Source organism: Battus philenor, unplaced genomic scaffold, assembly GCF_028537555.1.
Source record: "Battus philenor isolate CCGP_79_NKW_IND1 unplaced genomic scaffold, ilBatPhil1.0.hap1 SCAF_20, whole genome shotgun sequence".
NCBI lineage: Eukaryota > Metazoa > Arthropoda > Insecta > Lepidoptera > Papilionidae > Battus > Battus philenor.
The window spans coordinates 4,802,713-4,822,210 of NW_027181683.1; the positions used below are offsets into that span (position 1 = coordinate 4,802,713).

At 31.4% G+C, this 19,498-nt stretch overlaps 1 protein-coding gene across 1 annotated transcript; it reads left to right on the plus strand.

Annotated features, from left to right (window-relative positions):
* Positions 1-638: 638 nt before the first annotated feature.
* On the plus strand, positions 639-14,069 carry snsl (snustorr snarlik). The gene is made up of 5 exons (XM_068765977.1): positions 639-849; positions 11,420-11,500; positions 11,994-12,092; positions 13,576-13,655; positions 13,731-14,069. Exons 1-5 carry the CDS (start codon positions 807-809, stop codon positions 14,058-14,060), a joined length of 633 nt encoding a protein of 210 aa, XP_068622078.1. The 5' UTR covers positions 639-806; the 3' UTR covers positions 14,061-14,069.
* The last annotated feature ends 5,429 nt before the right edge of the window (positions 14,070-19,498 follow it).

The window sequence follows — 19,498 nt, forward strand, 5'->3', positions numbered from 1 at the left end:
AGCGCAAAAAAATAATAACAATGTTTATAAATATTATTTTACAAATAATTTAATACAAATTGATGTGCTCATAGTGGACATACGCGGATGTTTGAGTGTTGATCTGTAGCAAAATTTACTATTGCCTAATCTTTTTTAAGCTTTCTACATTTGTTGGAATATAACCACCACTCTTGGTTTCACAAAATATGAAAGTGGTGGTCGACGAATTTTAAAACGATGTATATCTTGTAAATTGTCAAAGGAATGTGTTTCTTGTACGCTCAATTTCAAAATCAAAAGTTAACTGGCATGTTGTGTTTACATTCGTTACTTATGTTACCAATTGGTGCGTGGTGAATGGACACTCACACACGGATGTTAAGCCAGTAAGATAATGAGCAGGTAAATTGAATCTTAAATATATCTGAAATAAATCTCACTTTCGGATATATTTTTTCAGAATTGCCACCACTACATTTTAAATTTCGAACACTAGTAAAAATGCACCTTACGACCATAAAGGTAGTAACAGCATGATTCATGAAGATGGAATTTGTACCTAATCTCTAATGACACGGAGTAATAATTTAATTAATCATTATAGCACATAAATCGTTGTCGCAATAGAGAAAGTGCTTACGTCGAATGTCATATGTTTCTGCATTTAGTTTGGCGGCAAAATCAGTGGCGTTGAGAGTTCCTTTTATTTATTTTTTATTCTATTTAATGCTACAGAGGTGCACGTGTTAGTCTAATGGATTTTGCGAAAATGTTAAGTGCATGTTAAATAAACTTGAAGTGACGTTTGGAAATTATTGATCAAAATGCTTGTGAGAATAGTTAGTTTCCTGTTCCTGTTTTCTTTTGGTTAGTAATTGTGTTTTTACAGCATTGTAAACAGCTATATTTTATATTGATATATAAAGTGTAAACATAGTATTTCTTTTTGCAGGTTTTTTGTCTGTTATAAACACATGGCATTTTTGATTTGTTTCCATTTTTTGCTTATTATTTAAATAAAGCCTATTTTTAAAATATTTACACAAAATTCTTATGACCATTTAAATTATACAAAAAAGGTTCTCTTATTTATTTTACATATTAATTAATATCTATATAAAATATAAATACTTTCTAAATGCGAACTATATTCGTTCGTAACACTGCGTGAGTTATGACCTGTTATTTTCTGTAAATATTTGTTATGCATTCTGTGTGTAAATTGTTGGAAAACACTTTCGTTTATTGCATGGGATAGTTTATTGTATAGTATTTCATATCATACTTACATAATCATACTTTAAAAAGTACTACTTCGCATGATTTATTAATATTTATTTATTAATATAAACACATAATAAGTTTCGGATCATTTTATTACATCTGACATTTTTAGAAGAACTTGTTAATTTATAAAAAAATGCAAACCGTTCCGCTGAACACCGCAGTTTTATTTGCTAATTTTTGTAAATGAATTATGCAGTGATTAGAAAATTTGATACATATTTTTCTAAAGTAATTTTTGGCTATGAAATAATGAAGGCCAAAGGTTAATTAGTTAAAAAGTAACAATTTTTTTACCTAGATTGTAAATTACATTAGTAAGTAGTAAGAGGCATTAGCAGATAAATTATAAACGTTTTATATTACTCGTGACCCTTCAGAAAATGATTTTTAGCCCTCTAATGAAACCCTTATTTATCTTCGCTTTTTGGAATTTTTTCAATACAAAAATGTATTTTATACTAGCCAAAACCAAACAAATTAAAAATATACATATAAAATTACAAAATATTATAATTAGAATACTAAAATCAAGGATTTTTTTATTTTCAAAATCTTTCTGTAGAAGGTCATCACTCTGGTTTCTACTTTTTACGATCTATAGTCATAAGTGTCGATATTGGTTGACCATAAATAAGGATATGTACTAGCAGACATTAGCTAAGATGTAAAGCGTGTGTGCAGTCTTGTAACATTAAGGTTTTTTATTCGAAGTGAATGGCGAGTGTGTTACAAATTACACCTAATTATAATAATCGAATAAACTCCTTCAAGGTGGTTTAGAATTTGGACTCGAATCTGTAACCAATGACGTTCAGTCATTTTGTAACAGAATTAAAATTCACTGTTTATATTTGTTATTATCCTTACGTAGTTAGTCCACGGCTGGACATGGGCCCTCCTATACATTTTTTAAAATATTCTTTCCCACATTTTATTTTCAGGACAGGGATAAACACTTTCACTTTCCCTCTCTTTCATACTTCATATTTTCTATCATACAGTCTACTATCAACATATAGTATTCACGCACATTGCATTTATGCATTGCCTTCCATTCCTCGCTACAACTCCTGCTACACGGTTTTGTTATGCCTAATTGCGTCACCCATCACCCTGCAATAAAACCACAAGAAAGTGTAGCGGCTCTCCTCTTCTTCCAAAAAGGAATCGATGTTGCCGCAAGCAACGCTCCTACCCATTTTTACTTTGCAAGCCACTCTAAGCTCTTGTATGGAGGATATGCGAGACAGCAAGTAATTGCGTGCACCACGGTCTGGTCCTCCGCTGGGTCACAGATGAACGGAGGATTCCCTATGAGCTTAAACCTATACAGGTATTCTGAGAATCCCCTTCCCATACATTTCCATCAGGATGGTTGGAAGTGGTTTGTAATGGGAATAGTTAGTGCAATTTTTGGACCGTGCACCATCAAGTCATTATAAGGTAATTTTTTACTACCACAATTTTTACACTGTCAGTTTGAAGCCAATATCGAGTAGTATTTAGGAGCGCCTTCACTTCCTGAATAGCACACATTCTCGATCACTAAGGCCATCTAAGATTCTCGAGTTATGATTTTCCAAAACATATCACATAGTTCCTAAGTAAGTCCTTTGCTGTAAAAGCTACTCGTCTTTGGAATGAGTAATCTGTGTTATAGATTACAAGTACCAAACTCTGAACTTTTCAAAGGCTTGTAAAGCTGATTCCTTTAAATTTTCCTTTTTTCTTTTTCAAATATCTTGTTTTAAATTCTTACGTATTCATGTATAATAGTATTTAGGATATGAATATCATAACGTAATTTAATTTACCCTACTATATTTTTAACAAGGTTTTTTTCTAATCAACAATATTTTCACATTCGTTATCGACAACCTTTGGCTATCTAGTATACAAATTTTCAATCCCAGAGCGGTAAATGTCAATCGGTTTTTCCTTAAAATATGTTAACAGAAACGATACTACTTTCTGGTCCTCCTGATATATGTATCACCCTACTAATAATTATATATATAACTATATTTTTATTTTGAATACATAATGTAATGGTTTTTTTTCGAATCGTTCAACATCATCCCTCTATTAAAACTATTTTTTTTTCAAATGTATCAAAAACCTCGCTACCTGTGTGAAATTGCGGAATGCGATAAGACTGCCATTCGAATTTCTATTTATTGTAAAGATTCTATGTTATGTTTATAAGATCACCAATTTGTAATTGCCTATTAACAAAATTAAAAATATATTTTACGTATTTAATCTTTTGAAGTAAATGTTTCGTCGGCTCTCAAATATATGATTTTAATACAATTTCTTTTCGTATATATGAATTAATAGCCGCTGTTTTTATTACTATGTACCGTTTTATAAAATATTTAGTGGATAATGGTGTTTATTGTATAATTGTAAATTGCCTTTATAACAGTGAATGGTTAATTTCTTTTTATATAATTGTTTGTTTCCCAAACTGGTAAATTTTGGCCCCCTGTCGCCTGTTTAATCGGTTTTAAAATTTTGGCTTTTGAAATTCCGTAAAGAATGTCTATGGCACCATTTCTTTGTATAATCTTTTTCGTGAAACTCATCTATTTCATCGCATATATTATCAATGCTCGCATGTCTTTTATATTCCTATTAAATTTCAACATATGATAAAGATACATCCAAAGAAAACATTAACTTTGTAATTATCGTAGTAGCAATCCCCGTTCATCGTAGGTTCTCAGTATTTAGTGTTCAGTCCTTTATTTCTACAGGGTGATTAATTATGGGTGTTAAAAGCTTTAAAGGAGTGCAATGCACAGCAAAAACTTTTAAACCTCTTATTATCAATCAATATACAAATTGACAAATCTTAAATCTTTTTACAATTACTTATTTTTTCGAATTGAAATGTGATAGTCTGATAACTTCTGTCGGCACAAAGTCTGCAGGTACAGATAATAAACAATAATTAATTTTCATATGTAGTAAGACGAATTTATCTTTAATTAAACAAACAAAACGTTTATTCTTACTTACATTATCATTAAGTTATTTATTATTTCTGAAAACTTTGACTTTTGGAAAGGCTGTACCATACATTAATTGACAGTGAATGAAATATACATTCACCCTTTTAAATCTGTTACACCTATAACCAATAACTCTGTATTTCATTATTAAGATCATATGCACAGTTATTGCGGATAAGGAAGTTTATTTTTTTTATTTTCGGTATAGAGACATTCTACATAAATATTTATATGAGCACAAGGTCGGAGTTTGTAACTTACCTTGAGTATTCAAAACCTTGGCCATTTGAAAGCAAAAATAAGGGCGGACAAACCAAAACCATAGACAACTTATTTCTTTCCTTACACGCAATATGTCATAATTGTGATGTTATTTTTCATAGACAAAACAAGTTTCGTTTTCATTAAAAATTACTTACTTGAGATACAAAGGAGAGATTTTTTTAGTTTATAATGTTATAAATATGGTGATTATTTTTATTTGGATTTTAATTATTTATCGATTTTTTTGTCAAACACCGCTTGCAAGGCCTTCTGCCCAGATAGTTCTATTTCTTTAAAAAACGCCATTCGCAAATAAATTACTATTTTTAACTAACAGCCATAATTAATTTAAAATATACTTATTAATAAATGTTATTACATCTGAATACGTAAATCTACTCAATTCTTTATGCTTAATATAGAGTGTAACTACTTAAAGTCTATAGCAATGTGCAGCAGGTGATGTTCTACGATTTAAATAAGGATATTTACAGAAAAAAAACCTCTATTTATAAATTAAGAATTTAAATATTATTTCATAAAATTATGAAGACGTTATCGTAAATTGCTAATAGTTCTATTATACATATATATTTGTGAGTTGTTACAAGTGTTTATGTCGTACATAAAAATTACGATATTGTATGTCGCATGTGTCCGATATCGACGAGCTAAACTACGGTTGTGCAACAGTGCTGTATCGATTTCGTAGCTGCAAACGGGTTTTAGCCACTTAACGTGTCTTTGCTCCGACGATATTTTTAGGTAGGAAAAGTTTCTTGGAAAACTGACTTTATTATTCATGTATAAAGCAAATGTTTTATAGACGAATAGTATTTAAAATAAACAATGTGCATTACATAAAAAGGTGGGGCGATACAACAATTTTAAAATTGCAATAAATAAACTTTAATCTTGAATCTTGAGAAAAATCCGGATAAATAACAAATTATACAAAAGTCTACATATGAACACAGTTTATTAGAATATTTATATATATATATATATATATATATATATATATATATATATATATATATATATTTGTGTGTGTGTATGTGTAAGTATTCGTTAGTCTATAGACGATACTACGACATAGCCTCCTCCTTCCCGCCCATTATTTGAGAACGCCTTTACCGATTTCACTTTTTTATTGGTTTTCTAATACTTTCTAGTAGGTTCTTCAAGAACATAATAATAATTTCTAGTCTTTTCTCTGCTAGGTATAGGTCTTATCCAAAGATATGTATGGGGTGATATACCATAATCGCCCCGCTTAACAGACGGGTTGGCGATCGCAGAATAGTATCATGGCTCGCAGAGGACGCTGCTGCCTATCCTCTGCAAACTTGTTTGTTAGCAGTGACAATCCTATATAATTAACGCACAAAGGTTAATAAAGTTATTATATATAATACTCTTTTCCGGGAATCGAACCTACGATCGCAAGTCAGTCCGTCAGTCACCTACCGTTGGGCTATTACTGCTATGGCTCTTATAGGTTTAAAACTTGGCCAGAATTTTTTTGGCTTTTTAAAAAATCAATTAAAATGGTTTCTATGGCATTACACCCACAAAAAGCAGTGTGTGCCCAGTGGTAAATGTACGTCGTGTATCACGGGTTTGACTCTCAGTGAGCATAAATGCGGATTCTCATAAGTCGTTTATACGATAAACGACGTGTGAAAATCGGCGTCTTTGGGAAAATATGAATGATTTACTAGGCCCTTCACAGCATTTACTCGTATACAATTAGTTTAATTACTAAATGTTTATCTACACTTTGATATCAAGCATGCGTGAAAATGCATTTATAAAATGATTTTTTATTTTCAATGTTTAAATAATCAATAAGAAAAATCTATGTGTAGGTTGTTTCTGGCTGGTACTTCGGGCTTTAAAAAAACATAACCTAAAATAATGCTTATCGATGAAATATAATAAATAAAAATACAAATTTTTAATTATTAAACTTGTTATTTCTTATTGAAAAGGGTGCACAACCATTGTTTAAATTATTTTATATTTTAAAAACATGTGTATCACTCTGTATGGGACGCATGTTTTACCATACTAATGCTTACTAACAACGTGTTTTTATTAAAAAAAAATTGTTATGTAATCCTTTCACAACGAGCTGCAAAGATATTTTAAACAAGCAGAGCCGGAGGACCCTGACCCACAAAGATACGCAACGCGGGCCAAGTAAGGTTGCGATCTTTGGACACGCGTCACTCCCACGACAATCAGATTTAAGTAAGAAACAAAATGCAGTGTAATGAATAACTTTATTTTTATTAATATTAAACGTTTTTTATTTGGAAAGAGTGGAACGTGTGTTCATAACACAAAGATGATAATGAACCCGTCACTACAGCACCAAATTCTATTCTTTATTACATCTTTAATGTATAAAATTCCACAATATATGATCTTCCTTTTCGTAGTTAAACTAAAATTAAAAGAATATTATTAAATAAATCTAATTATTGAATTCTACGGTTTGTAGTTGATCGTAATGTTTGGGACTTGGTTTGTTGACTAATTTACATGATTTGTATTATAATGTATACTTAAAAATTGTTAAACTTAATTTAAAACAGGAACTGTTGATTTTCTCAGGGTCTCTTAGGGTCTTCTCAGCAGATCTGAATTCCGAGCCAGCGAAAGCTTATTACTTACAATGTTAAAATAATCAACGATTCAAAAGCGCATGTAAATGTCTATACGAATAAAGATATTTAAAATTTGAATTTTAACTGTGTGGTGAAATAAAGGATCTTTAAAACGAAATTCTTCAGGGCATATCTAAGCCACACAGTCATTCTTTTTATATTTTACTCTTCCCAAAGTAAATTATTACTACCTTGAAAAATATAGTTGTCTTAACTTACGATGTTGACATTTTTTGTAGAAGAATTTTGCATATGTTTATTTGAAAATAATTTTAATTTTGATAAAAATAGATTTATTATTATATGGACATGTATTTTAAATATAATATTAGTGTAAATTAATATTCTTTACGTGGTCTAATACCATCAGTTTACCCCAACACTGTTAACACATAAACTTTTTTTAACTTATCGTTAAGGTGTAGGATTTATGTATCAAATCATTTTCTCTTAATTTGGATAAATTTTCTAATGATATGAAAAATTTAAATATTTTTTTTTAAAACTTCGATCAATTATAATACTACTTAAAAATTTAGGATTTAAGTAATTAAGTTTTAAATTTAAGCATAAATATTCAAATTATATATCTATTCATAATAATTAGAGAAATATCATTAACATAATAGATTTTTAAAATAAATTGGCGTGTCAAAGTTCACACAATTAAATCCATAAGGCGCATAAAGCTATCGGTAAAAACAATGCACATAGCGGAAACAGTAGAATGTAGCTATCGACATTTTTTGTAACAAAATATCTATTGTTTTGTTTCTGAGGAATGTTGCAAAACTGTTATTTCTATAAATGTAAACAATTGATATAAAGTAATTTTAATATATAATCAAACATGGATAAGCGAGAGTTTTAAGGAGCAATGCTAAACCGATTTTTAGCTTATAGAATTGTAGGAGGTCTATAAAAATACCGTTAATATGAAAGTATGTACAAACAAAGTATGTATGTACGTATTAGGGGGACCGGAGAGTAATGTCGTTTCTGTCGACATATTTTAAAAAAAAACCGATTGATCTTTACCGCTCCGGCATTGAAAATTTGTATACTAGGTGGCAAAAGATGTTAATAATGAAGATGAATATATTGTTGATAATAAATATAAAATTGTTAAAATGCAGTCGTGTGAATTTAATTTAAGAAAGCGACATTACTGTAAAGTCATATAATTATAGAAAACAAAGCAAATTTGGTCATCTGAATGAAATATAAGTCCGTTGAAATTTGAGGATTCATAAAATACCAAAATTAATATCTTGCTCAGAGATAGAGGTAATTAGCAATGTTACTTAAAGATGACTGTCACTTATAAAGGCTTTATTTTTCATTTATAGAGGCTACAGAAGGTCTAAATAATGGCAACCTGGCAAATACTCTTACTAATAGATTTGTCTCGCTTACCTAGTTCTCAATTACCCAAGTTTTATTTTATAGAAAATGAAGTCTTATTTCCCTTATTTCCGTCATATTTTTTGTATGACTTTGCTGGTTTCTTCTATCTTTAAAAATAAGTTTCCTAATTCTTTGTAGAAGATTATTATGGAAAAAATAAGGAAAAAATTTAGGGCAGAAATTTAAACAATTTCCGGAATTAAATACATTTGACAGTTCGCTGAGAATTTTACGAGTTTGACAGTTCAGAGACAGCCTTGTCATTCAACAGCCGGTCATTAATTTTCTATATTAATTATTTTAATTCTTATATCACATTCAATTTACATTTAACATATACATATTTAAATTTAATCAATAAATAAAATGTTTACACCAATACATTTTTTTTTTGGAATACGACCGGCCGATAATTTCTGCCAGTGCAGTCTTTCGAAAGTGCTAGTAATGATCTATACATTGATTTCAAACAATACGTGTAAACGAAGAACCTACTTTTGTAATGATTTTTCCTTCATTTCAGAGATGCCTTCTAAACTAAATTGTTTATAGTCTTTAGATATATTAAAATATTTGTACTCTTCGACGGTTTCTATACTAAGTAATTAAAAGAATTAAATAAACAGTCTCGCTGACTCATAAATCTATTTTTATTAATTAGCTATACTAATGTGTAGCAGATAACTTGGCGTAACTTAGCTTATTGTCTTTAAAACACCTATAAATGAATGTACCAAAATTAAAAATATAATTAATTTGCAATCTATATCAACAGATGTGGTAATAAATACATTAATGTACCTCAATATTATTGTACGTGACATATATGACACAATATGTCGCATGTTTCGTAACACGTACTGTCGTTCCGTCACTTCTAGACGGATGTAAAAGAAATGTCTCGCATACTGAGTACTTGTGTTACAATCAGTATGGCCTCTAATATAGTGTCGTGGATCCTGGCCTAATTTGTATATGTCAAAATAATATCTAATGTTATGAAAGTATACTTAAATCTGTTAATTAATGAATGCGTTATTACACTAATATAAGAGTGGAAATATATAGTAGTTATTATAGTTATTTCAGCCGAAGAAAGTCCACTGCTGGATTTTATTCTTTTGCATAGTTGCCCAAAAAAGCCAGTTTAAAGCGGTCTTCAAATAGCATCTTCCGACGACGTTAACAAGGTCAGTCCATATGATGGATGGATTACGCGGCGCTTGCAGATTACACTCCAGAGCCATGAGGCACCAGCGATCATCTGTTCTGCACGCTATGTGACCAGCCAACTGCTATTTCAACATGCCAATCCGCTATTGGTTACTTTCGTTCATGTATGCAACTCTTCGATCTCGAAAATAGTCCTCCGCATAGCTTGTTGTGCGACTTCCAGTAAATAAATAAACCTTCTCTTTTATAAGGCTTAGGTTGAGCTTTCGCTGGAATTAGTTATGATCTTTATCAGGTCAAGAAACCTTGTCTATATCAATTTTAATTTAGTGTTATTAAACCTGTTGTGAAAATCTTTAATATGTCCTTCATTTAAATATTAATGTATTAGTAAGATATCTGTAAATATGTTCAATTTTTCAAGAGATTAATTATTAAAGGATTGCACAATATGGGAAAAATAAAAATATATTTTGTGTTGTGGTCACAATTTTGATGAATACTTTACGTACGTTTAAATTTCACTTCTACGGTCATTAACATAATCGTCAGTTTGTATACAATATTAGGATTTTAAACTTTCTCCGTTTATTTACATAACCTCAAGTTTATGTCTTTTAAATATTTACGTTGAAACACTGGTACCTTGTCAATCTTTTTTAATTAATGCCTGTCTTTTTCTGTATTTGCATCTTGAAGCATGTGATTGATCTAAGATTTATTAAGGCTATTTTTTTAACTTTTTTTAAATTATGACTCAAAATGTTAGGAATATTTATTTAAAAAATTGGTCAAACGGGCTATTAAGTTGAACGGATTTAAAAAAAAAAAACAAGGAAAAGGAAGTACTAAGTTTAAAATCGAGAATTTATATATTTTTTTAACAAAATAATTTAGGTGTGTGCCATGCCATCTAAACGCTGGCACATTGCTTGGGAAATAGCAAAATTTCTTCGCGAATGTTGTTTTTGAGATGGTAAATCTTCGTCGGTTTATTGGGGTAAACGTAGCTTTTAAAGTATTCACAGACAACAAATCCAGTGGCGCGAGATTTGGACTCTGAGAAAGCCCCGAAATGTAGGTAGTATAGAATGAAATTTAGTTAACAACTGCTAAATACGCCCAGTATAGAATATTGCGCTATCTTGTTGGAACCAGGTCCTGCTGAAGTAGGCTACGAAATGATTCAGTTAGGGAAAGAAAAAGTTACGTTACATTGCTGGGTAATGATTAGATTTTGAAATTCGCACCTCTTTCTAGCTCAACCTGTATGTTACTATTAATAAATGCTGTTACGTTAGTGAAGATTGCAACTGTTTCAGGAGCTGTGGTAAGAACTGTGCAGAGGTCAGTCGGCCGATAATTTGCGTAAACCAGTGTTGCATTTTACATTTGGTTCATTTACATTGAATGTGTTAAACTTCATTGCATATGTTATTTATGTTATTCTAGTGTTAACGTAACTTTTGTACCGCATCTTAGGTATGATACTCTTTTATTTCTTCGGCTCCCATCTCGCCACGCTTTCTTAAAGCAATTTATAGAGGTAAATTTATTCTCATTGATTTTTGATATAAAATAGTCTTGTAACAGTATTGGTTGTATTATTTTCAGGAGCGGCTTCAGTTATTATACCCGAAGAGTTGCCATCACTGTTGTCTGTTGCATATTCAAACATTCCACCAATAAAAAAAGGTACTGATTTTTCTTTTAAGTGATCAAAAGTAAAGTAATTCTTCTTAACAATTTTGAATAAGTTACAATGGATCAACTCGGAATTATGTTCAGCAATCATAGTTCATCAAAAGAAGTTAGAAGAAATTATAACAATTTTTTGGTAAAACAATAAAACTGCCTTTGAATAACATTTAAACAATTTTCTCTAGTACTTTACAAGTCCCCGGCTGAGTTTGTAGGCAGGTGTATGGAACCATCGTAGGTTTTTTTAAAAAATTCTGAATTTAAATACTTTTATAGAGAAACTGAATTTGATTTCAGTTTGTTAAGCTCTTTAGGTATTTCCTTGATGCAGACAAGCAATTACTGTAAACAATTAAAAAGGGAAAATAATGTAAATAAAAAATAACAAAAGCTGAATTTTGTTTTGAATTATAAATTTCCAAGATTAATATTTAAATATATTGCTGTTTCAATATAAATATCATTAAAAGTATTTAATTGTTTCCAGGCACTGATTCACGAGTGGGCTTCGGTTTCGCTTTTGGCAACCATGCGGACTTCCAAGTCTTGTTCGAATTGGGACCTCAAACAAATACGATGGCACTTAGTAAGAATCTTAATATTAATAAAAAGTTAATCCACGCTACGCTTTAGTAAAGGAAAATAAGGCTTAAATATATGTTCATGCAGATTGTCGTGGCTAGCGTTCATCGCTAATATGTTTCGTGTAGGCGTTTAAATAAGTAATATAGAGTTGCAAATTACGCTAAATGCTATACTAAACGCTATATTATAATAGCATTTAATAATTTGCTAATTACAGACAAAAAATGTTTTTGTTATTCAACTTCCTGTGTATTCCACTATAGATGGCTATCACGCCGTCTTCATTTGAATAACGAATGATTTCATAATCTCACGTTATCTGATACGTAATTACCATTATTTCAGTTAAAATGCATAACGACGGTTAAAACACTGACTTAAATTAATAACCACGGTGTACTGGTTACCGCTTATTTGATTTTTGTTATGAAAAATGGAAATTACCCTTTAGATGTAATAAGCACTAGTCAAATCAAAATGTAACGTATAAAAGTCTATATAAATAATAATACATGTAAGACAATTTATTTTAAAAGTCAATAAATAAAACTGGTTGTTAAAGGTATATGTCAGGGGTGGCCAAGCTCTTTGATGGTGCGATTTATTTTTCGAAATTTGAAATGTTTTTGCGATTCAATATGCATTTAAAATAGCAAAAGACTATTTTTATTACAAAAATCATATTAATTGAAATTATTTTAACAAAAGTACAAAATGTGTGTATCGATGTTAAAAGTAATGGCACACGTGAGATGCCAGTTAGTTAATTATGATAGATGTTTGGATTTCGCTAATTTTATAGTGGAATAGGTATAATACACACCAGCAATTTGTTTCGATTTTTCAAGAGCTGACAAAGGTAATATAAATTTAAATATTGAAACCAATCGGAGCCAAAAATAATATTTCAAAGAGCCGCGTGAGACACGCGAGCCGCAGTTTAGCCGCCCCTGATATGTATGTATGGGGGTAACAATATTTTTTCTAGCCCCTGGATTCAAAACTATTTTTTATTGCAGTTTATTATTCATTATCGCATCAAAATAAAAAGTATGCATCATTAGGCATGCATACTTTTTAGTTTGATATATTAGAATAAATTGTAAAGAAATTAAAATAAATATCTAAAATAAACTTTTAGCTTTCATTAGCTCTTTTTAATTAGTCGTCATCATTTCAGTCGCAAGATACCCATTGCTGGACATAAGCTTCCTCCATAGATTTCTCATCATATAATCAGCTTACATTCTGGAAATCACATATATTTAGACAGTTTTTAATTCGGCGTAAAAAAGGTTTAGGTAAAATACATATTGTATTTAGTGTTTTTTACTTGATTGCCATTTAATTACTGTGCTCCCTAAAATATATAAATATAATGAATAATAATATATTGCATATTTACCGAGAAATCCGGTTAATTACTTATCATTTTTGTTAAGAGAAAGTGTTAAGTTCTTAATGAGTAAGGACACTTGTTTCAGATGGACAATCGTTCGCCACGAATAACAAACGTCAAGCGCCGTCTTCTCCCCCACCGAAAATAAATAAAAACAGAGAAAAGGTAGAGTTGTTCAGTAGACAAGAATCTCTTATTTTCTTTTTATTACAAATATTTAAAATAATTTTTCACTTTCAGTTTCTACAAACTGACGCAGGAAAATACCTCCAAAACTGGGCGCAGAAGATGAAAAGTCCCCAAAAACCGGTTTATAAGAAACCTGATACCAGTCGTCCCGGAGAAGTAATGAACTTAGAGGACTCCATGGTCGAGCTAGTTAAGAATGAAAAGGGAGAATACGAAATACACCAACCCCGACCGGAAAATATGCCCCAGTACGTCTTGAATAATTTAAAGAGGCTTTACGGAGAGAAGAAAGATGAGACGCAGAAATTGGGAGAAGATAAAAGAAGCGATGACGAAGTGCGAAAAATCACTGAGGAATTGTCTAATGTCGATTTGGATTGAATTAATAAAACAGGAATACACATTGTGTTTTTTTAATTGAATTTTTTTCGGTTGCAAATACACTTTGAGTAAGTTATTTTAGTTTCTTAGTTGAAACACAACGTATATACATATGGGTTTTGCAAGTTATCTAAATTCAAAATTTAATAGATTTAAGAAGCAAAATTATGTTAAAGTAATTTTTGTTTATTGTTGCAATATTATATTTTGAATCGATGTTGTGATACTTAAAATAGATTTGAATGAAAATGTAAGATAGAATACGTAAATGTACTGCTATTCGCAGAAAGCCAGTAATCGAAGATTTGATTAAGAAAGATTATTTTGGAAAAATGGTACAATTTGAGGTATTGATATTTCAAAATAAGTACGGAGAATGTAAATTAAAGGAATCGCCCTTTATTTTAAATTTTATTTACATGGAAAAGAAAAAAAAATTCTTCGCCGAAAGGAAAAATTTATTAGAATAATTAATAATAATATTAGGATAATTTGGTAAAGTTTTGGCGCGGAATCTGTAAATGGCAGTTATTTGCAGAATTCGAGGGTTTGAATCTCTATTATAGTAGCGAAACTCGAAGCCTCTCGGAGGAGCCTCGGCACGGGTCGCTACATTAATTTACCGGATTTGGAGTGTTCCGAGCTCTTAGATCACCTCCATGAACGCCCCATGAAGTGACCAGGCTCTAGGGCCCCTACGAGAGGACCTCGGTCGATAATACTCGACTTACTTAGATGCTGTTGCTTCGCTAACATTACTACTACCACTCCAGAAAGCAGTTGGAAGAAGAAGTGGCGGAAGAAAATGCAGCAACGCTTTTCTTTATTCTATACAACTGGACCTAGTTCCCGGCGAAACAGGTTGGTTATCGAACGGTTTTATACAGCGCCTCTAAAATTTACAGAGCAAAGTTTACTGATTGCACAAAGATACAAAACGATACAATGGAATATCAGCAAAGTTTTCTTAGATGGACAAAATCTTTGTACTAAATGATTTTATAAAAATAAATTTAAAAGCGCAGTCGATATAGTTCAGGTTACACTTATGAGATTTAGTTAAACATCAGTTTAATTATAATAAGTTCCATCTCCTTTCGATCACCGACAATCGTTTTAATTCTAGTATAACACTTAAAACAAACACGCATACAAACTTTACACATATACCCGTTAATACTTTTAAATTTACGTATAAATAAATATTTCAACGTATCACAACCCTCTCAACAACCAACATAACATAATTTTAACCAGAGTAATTTTTTTTGTTTACTTTAAAAATGTATGATTCAATTATTTCGTATTCAAAGGACGCTGACGTCTGTGGGGGTTTATAACTAGTACAGCTGCCAACGATGTACAAGATGTAAATACTCAACGTTTTTGAATCAATCAAAATAAATTAGCTTGCAGTTTTGCAGCAAAGTTTTTCCTATACTGCTTAAACTTTTTTGGATTTTCTTTCGTTAAATATTAAACATTATTTATATACTTTCTACACGTTATATTTAATGCACACATCATGAAATTAATTAAATATGAGTTTTATATAATAGGTAGGTATATATAATAGGTGAATAAATATTAGCTTAGAACAAAAAAGAAAAAAAATATATGACGACAGGCCGATAACTTTTGGCAATACAAAGTCTGTTGGGATAGATAGTTAATAGTATAACATAATTATTTTATTATGTAACAATTCGTAATTTGAAAATGCTTTTCATGCATTATTTTTTTTCTAAATCCATTGGTTTTCTATTAGCCTGTACCACACATTAAAAAACAATAAAAAAGCTGATTTAACACTTTTAAGCTTTAACAGCTATACTATAACCTATCCGTACCATGTGTAAGTGGATTGCATTAAAAAATAAGTAATAATAACAAGACATTGCCATTAATAACCAATAAGATCATTCTGTCGATATTAATAAAAAAACTAATGATATAAACCTAAGAGAACGAGACTACCTGGTGCATAAACATAGGCATTACCTGATACCTACACGTGCAGTCACCTCTGTTAATGCAGACAAATGGACCAACAGACAAACGATCTACTGTACCCATCGCCTTGTATCCGGGCTAGAAACAACGTCTCCGTACTTAAGACGTCATACGACCACTTACGACTAATTTATTAAGAGATAAAGAATGGCACAGCGTAAGTCATGTGCTGAAGCGTTTTTACAAGCGTTTTAGTGTTCAGGGTGACAAATAAAAGGTAATTTAATAATTAATAAAAGGTAATTTAATAATTTTAATAATGGTTATATGTGTGAAAGTTTTAAAGGGGTAAATGTATAGCTCATTTACTGTCAATTAATGTATTATATTGTTTCAGACATTATAAATAAATTAATGAAAAAAGCGTTAAAAAGTTAGTATTACTTATATATATATCAAAATTAATTATTATTTACTATCTGTACATGCTGACTTTGCACTGCCAAGAATTATTGTCCTGTCGCATACCAATAGAAAAAATAAACGAATGTTACGTATTTCTGTTTATACCGAATAAAGCCGGATAATACCGGAAAGCTTTTGCACCTAAAACTAATAACTCTGTAAAAAATTAAGATAATGTTTTTCGATACAACATAGTTAAAAGCATTATTTAAAAAATTTTATGAATTTAATCAAAAATGATATAAATACTCTATACTGCGAAACATCTTTTCATCTAAAATACCGTAATATCTGACGACGAAGGTCTTCGGCCAATGTATTGCTAGTGATAGCATTCGAGATGTATTCGCTTAGTATGGGCCTTATGAGAAGGCTACTTAGAGAATATTGAAGAGAAGAACATCAGGAATGAGGGGATTTGTAGAAGAACCAAAGTCACGGATGTAGTTTGATGATTTGCTCGTCTTAAGTGACAGTCGAAGAAGAAAGAGAAGGCCGAAAGGTTCTGAACGGCGACCACAAGTCGGTAAACGCGGCCGAGGTTGACCGACAGCATAGTTAGTTAGTGGCGATGTTTGGTCGAGGCTTATCCCTTGCAATGGGCGTCAACAGGCTGAAAAGAAGATTCATTTGAGTCAAATATCATATTCAACTTTTTAGTTAATGTAATAGTACTAATTGTAGTCTTTACTTCAATCATTAAGGTTCGAATCGAAACTTTCATAACCTTGTGTTATGTGATGATATCAATAGATATCATCACATAACAATGCGCATTTTTTTACTTGAACTGTAGCCTACGAGTAGTTAAAATGATAGACAAAAATAAATTTAACTTTTTTTAAAATTGTTTAAAAAGTAATTTAATTACTGCAAGCATTGTTCAGTATTTATGTAAATATATTATCCTATTAACTTCATTAATGATTTATTGTAAGCTATGCTAAGTCGTGATAGCATTGGGTGGTCTACGCGATAGACAGTCTTAAACACCGCGAAATATCTCATTATTGCGCGCCCCGACAACCGGAACTACGCTGTGAATCATCGCTAAGTTCATCACATACGCCGCGTAAACTATTCAATAGTTTTATTTGCCGCTCGGGAATCGAGCCGGCACTAAGCGGCTTAAGTTTAATAGACACATCGGCCTGCGATGTCGACGCCGGGCGGACGTGCCTACGAGCGTACGATTTGTTTTACTCCTCGCCTTATTTATGGTAATACTGAATCGCGATAATAGATTAAGCTCACACGTCGCAAACCGCAACGCATCATGTCGACTTCTTGGCATGACATTGAAGTTTTAGTGAGATCTAGTATTACAGATGGTTAAAGGTAGTAAAGTCTGTAATTTAAGTGTTCTTTAGAAGTTCATTAACCAAAAAATATTGGGTAAAAGCGCGGCGCTCCAGAGCGGCGACCGAAAGCGCTGAAGTCCGTCAGAGCACTCTCCGATTCGGGGCGTAGTGTAGTGCGTTTAGCAGGGGGCAATGTTGATCACTACAAATTTAAAATGGCGCAACTGATACGAAATGTATAGGAATGAATGATGTACCAATAATCTAATTGTTAATGATTTAAGCACTTATACTGGATCGTTCGCAACCTACTACTTCAGACAAGCTATTTTACTAAGTCACCTTAGTTGGTGACCTTGATTCTTATGCGGATCACATTTTTATGTTTGTTGTTATTAATACATTATTCGTTTCTTATAGTTTCTTAATACTATTATAATTCACAGCAACAATTGAAGAACATGTTGGGTTTGATCAACTCTGCATTAATTGTTCCATTCCCGTGCCTTATTGCTCTAAAGGTTAGTTAGTGATTTCTCTAAGTAGCTTTTACAAATATGACAAAATGTTTTTATTTCGCAAAAGAAGGTCAAAAGAAACAGTACAGTATACGCGGACGCATGTTCATATGTCACTAGTTATGGTTCCACAATGTGAAATAGTTTTATTGTTCTACAATCACCGAAAGCCGCTGCAATCAAACGAGTGTGTTGGTCAAAGGATGTCACTATCAAGGAGCTTTTGTATTAGTTTATAATAAATTGGACTCTTCTAGAATTCTTCTCTTGACGTAGACAATCTCCATGATCAATTCAAAATGGAAAATAAAGTGCATATGTTAAATGTTACAGAGCTTTATTATGATGTGCATTTTTAAGGGCGTTAGTGCCAGAACATTCAGTTTGTAATTAATAGGACATATCACACATGATTAAGTAAGCATTCATCTAATCACTTCATGGTATAAAAATATGTCATGAGAATTCTATTCTACTGCACAAGATGGATTAATTTCGAAAAGTACTCGTTACGACAGAGCAGTCAAAAATCACAAGTACCCAAATAGAGGAGTATTTGGTCAAACCACACCTACACCCATGTCCTTAACGAAGTGAGTGAAGTTTGTCTATAACAAAATAATCGTGAGGTGAGATCATCTGATTATTAAAAAAAAATGTTTAGAATATTTGAATGTTACTTATTGGAGGTGTAAATAGTATAGATCCGGTGACACAAAAAGATTTGTCGCGAGAACTCTCGAAGAGAGTCGAATATCAGTCGATTCTCTCAAATTGTGTTATTTTGTAAGAAGAGTAATCACCAGTATTATATACATGCAAGTACTAGAAGAAATTTGTCAATATGGTTCGTCAATAACAAGCTATATGCTGCTGTTAATAGCAGTCCGGAGGGCTAGTAAGACATTGGTCTCCTGACAGCGGTAGCCACATTATGCGCTTCGAAGAGTGTTGCAAACTTAATATTTAAAAGTAAGAACTATAATAATAATTATAGTTAAATGTTAACAATTGTTATCTGCGTATAAACGTTTCTTTCCTGCCAAACCACACTCGTCTCGTATCTCTACAGGATTATTAGGAAGTTGGCCCACTGCCACAATTACACCGTGGAGATTTTTTGGAGGCGCAAAAACCGTATCGACTCTACGTTTCTGATTTGTACAGCAGGAGTATAGAGCGATTTGCTAGTTTCCGTATA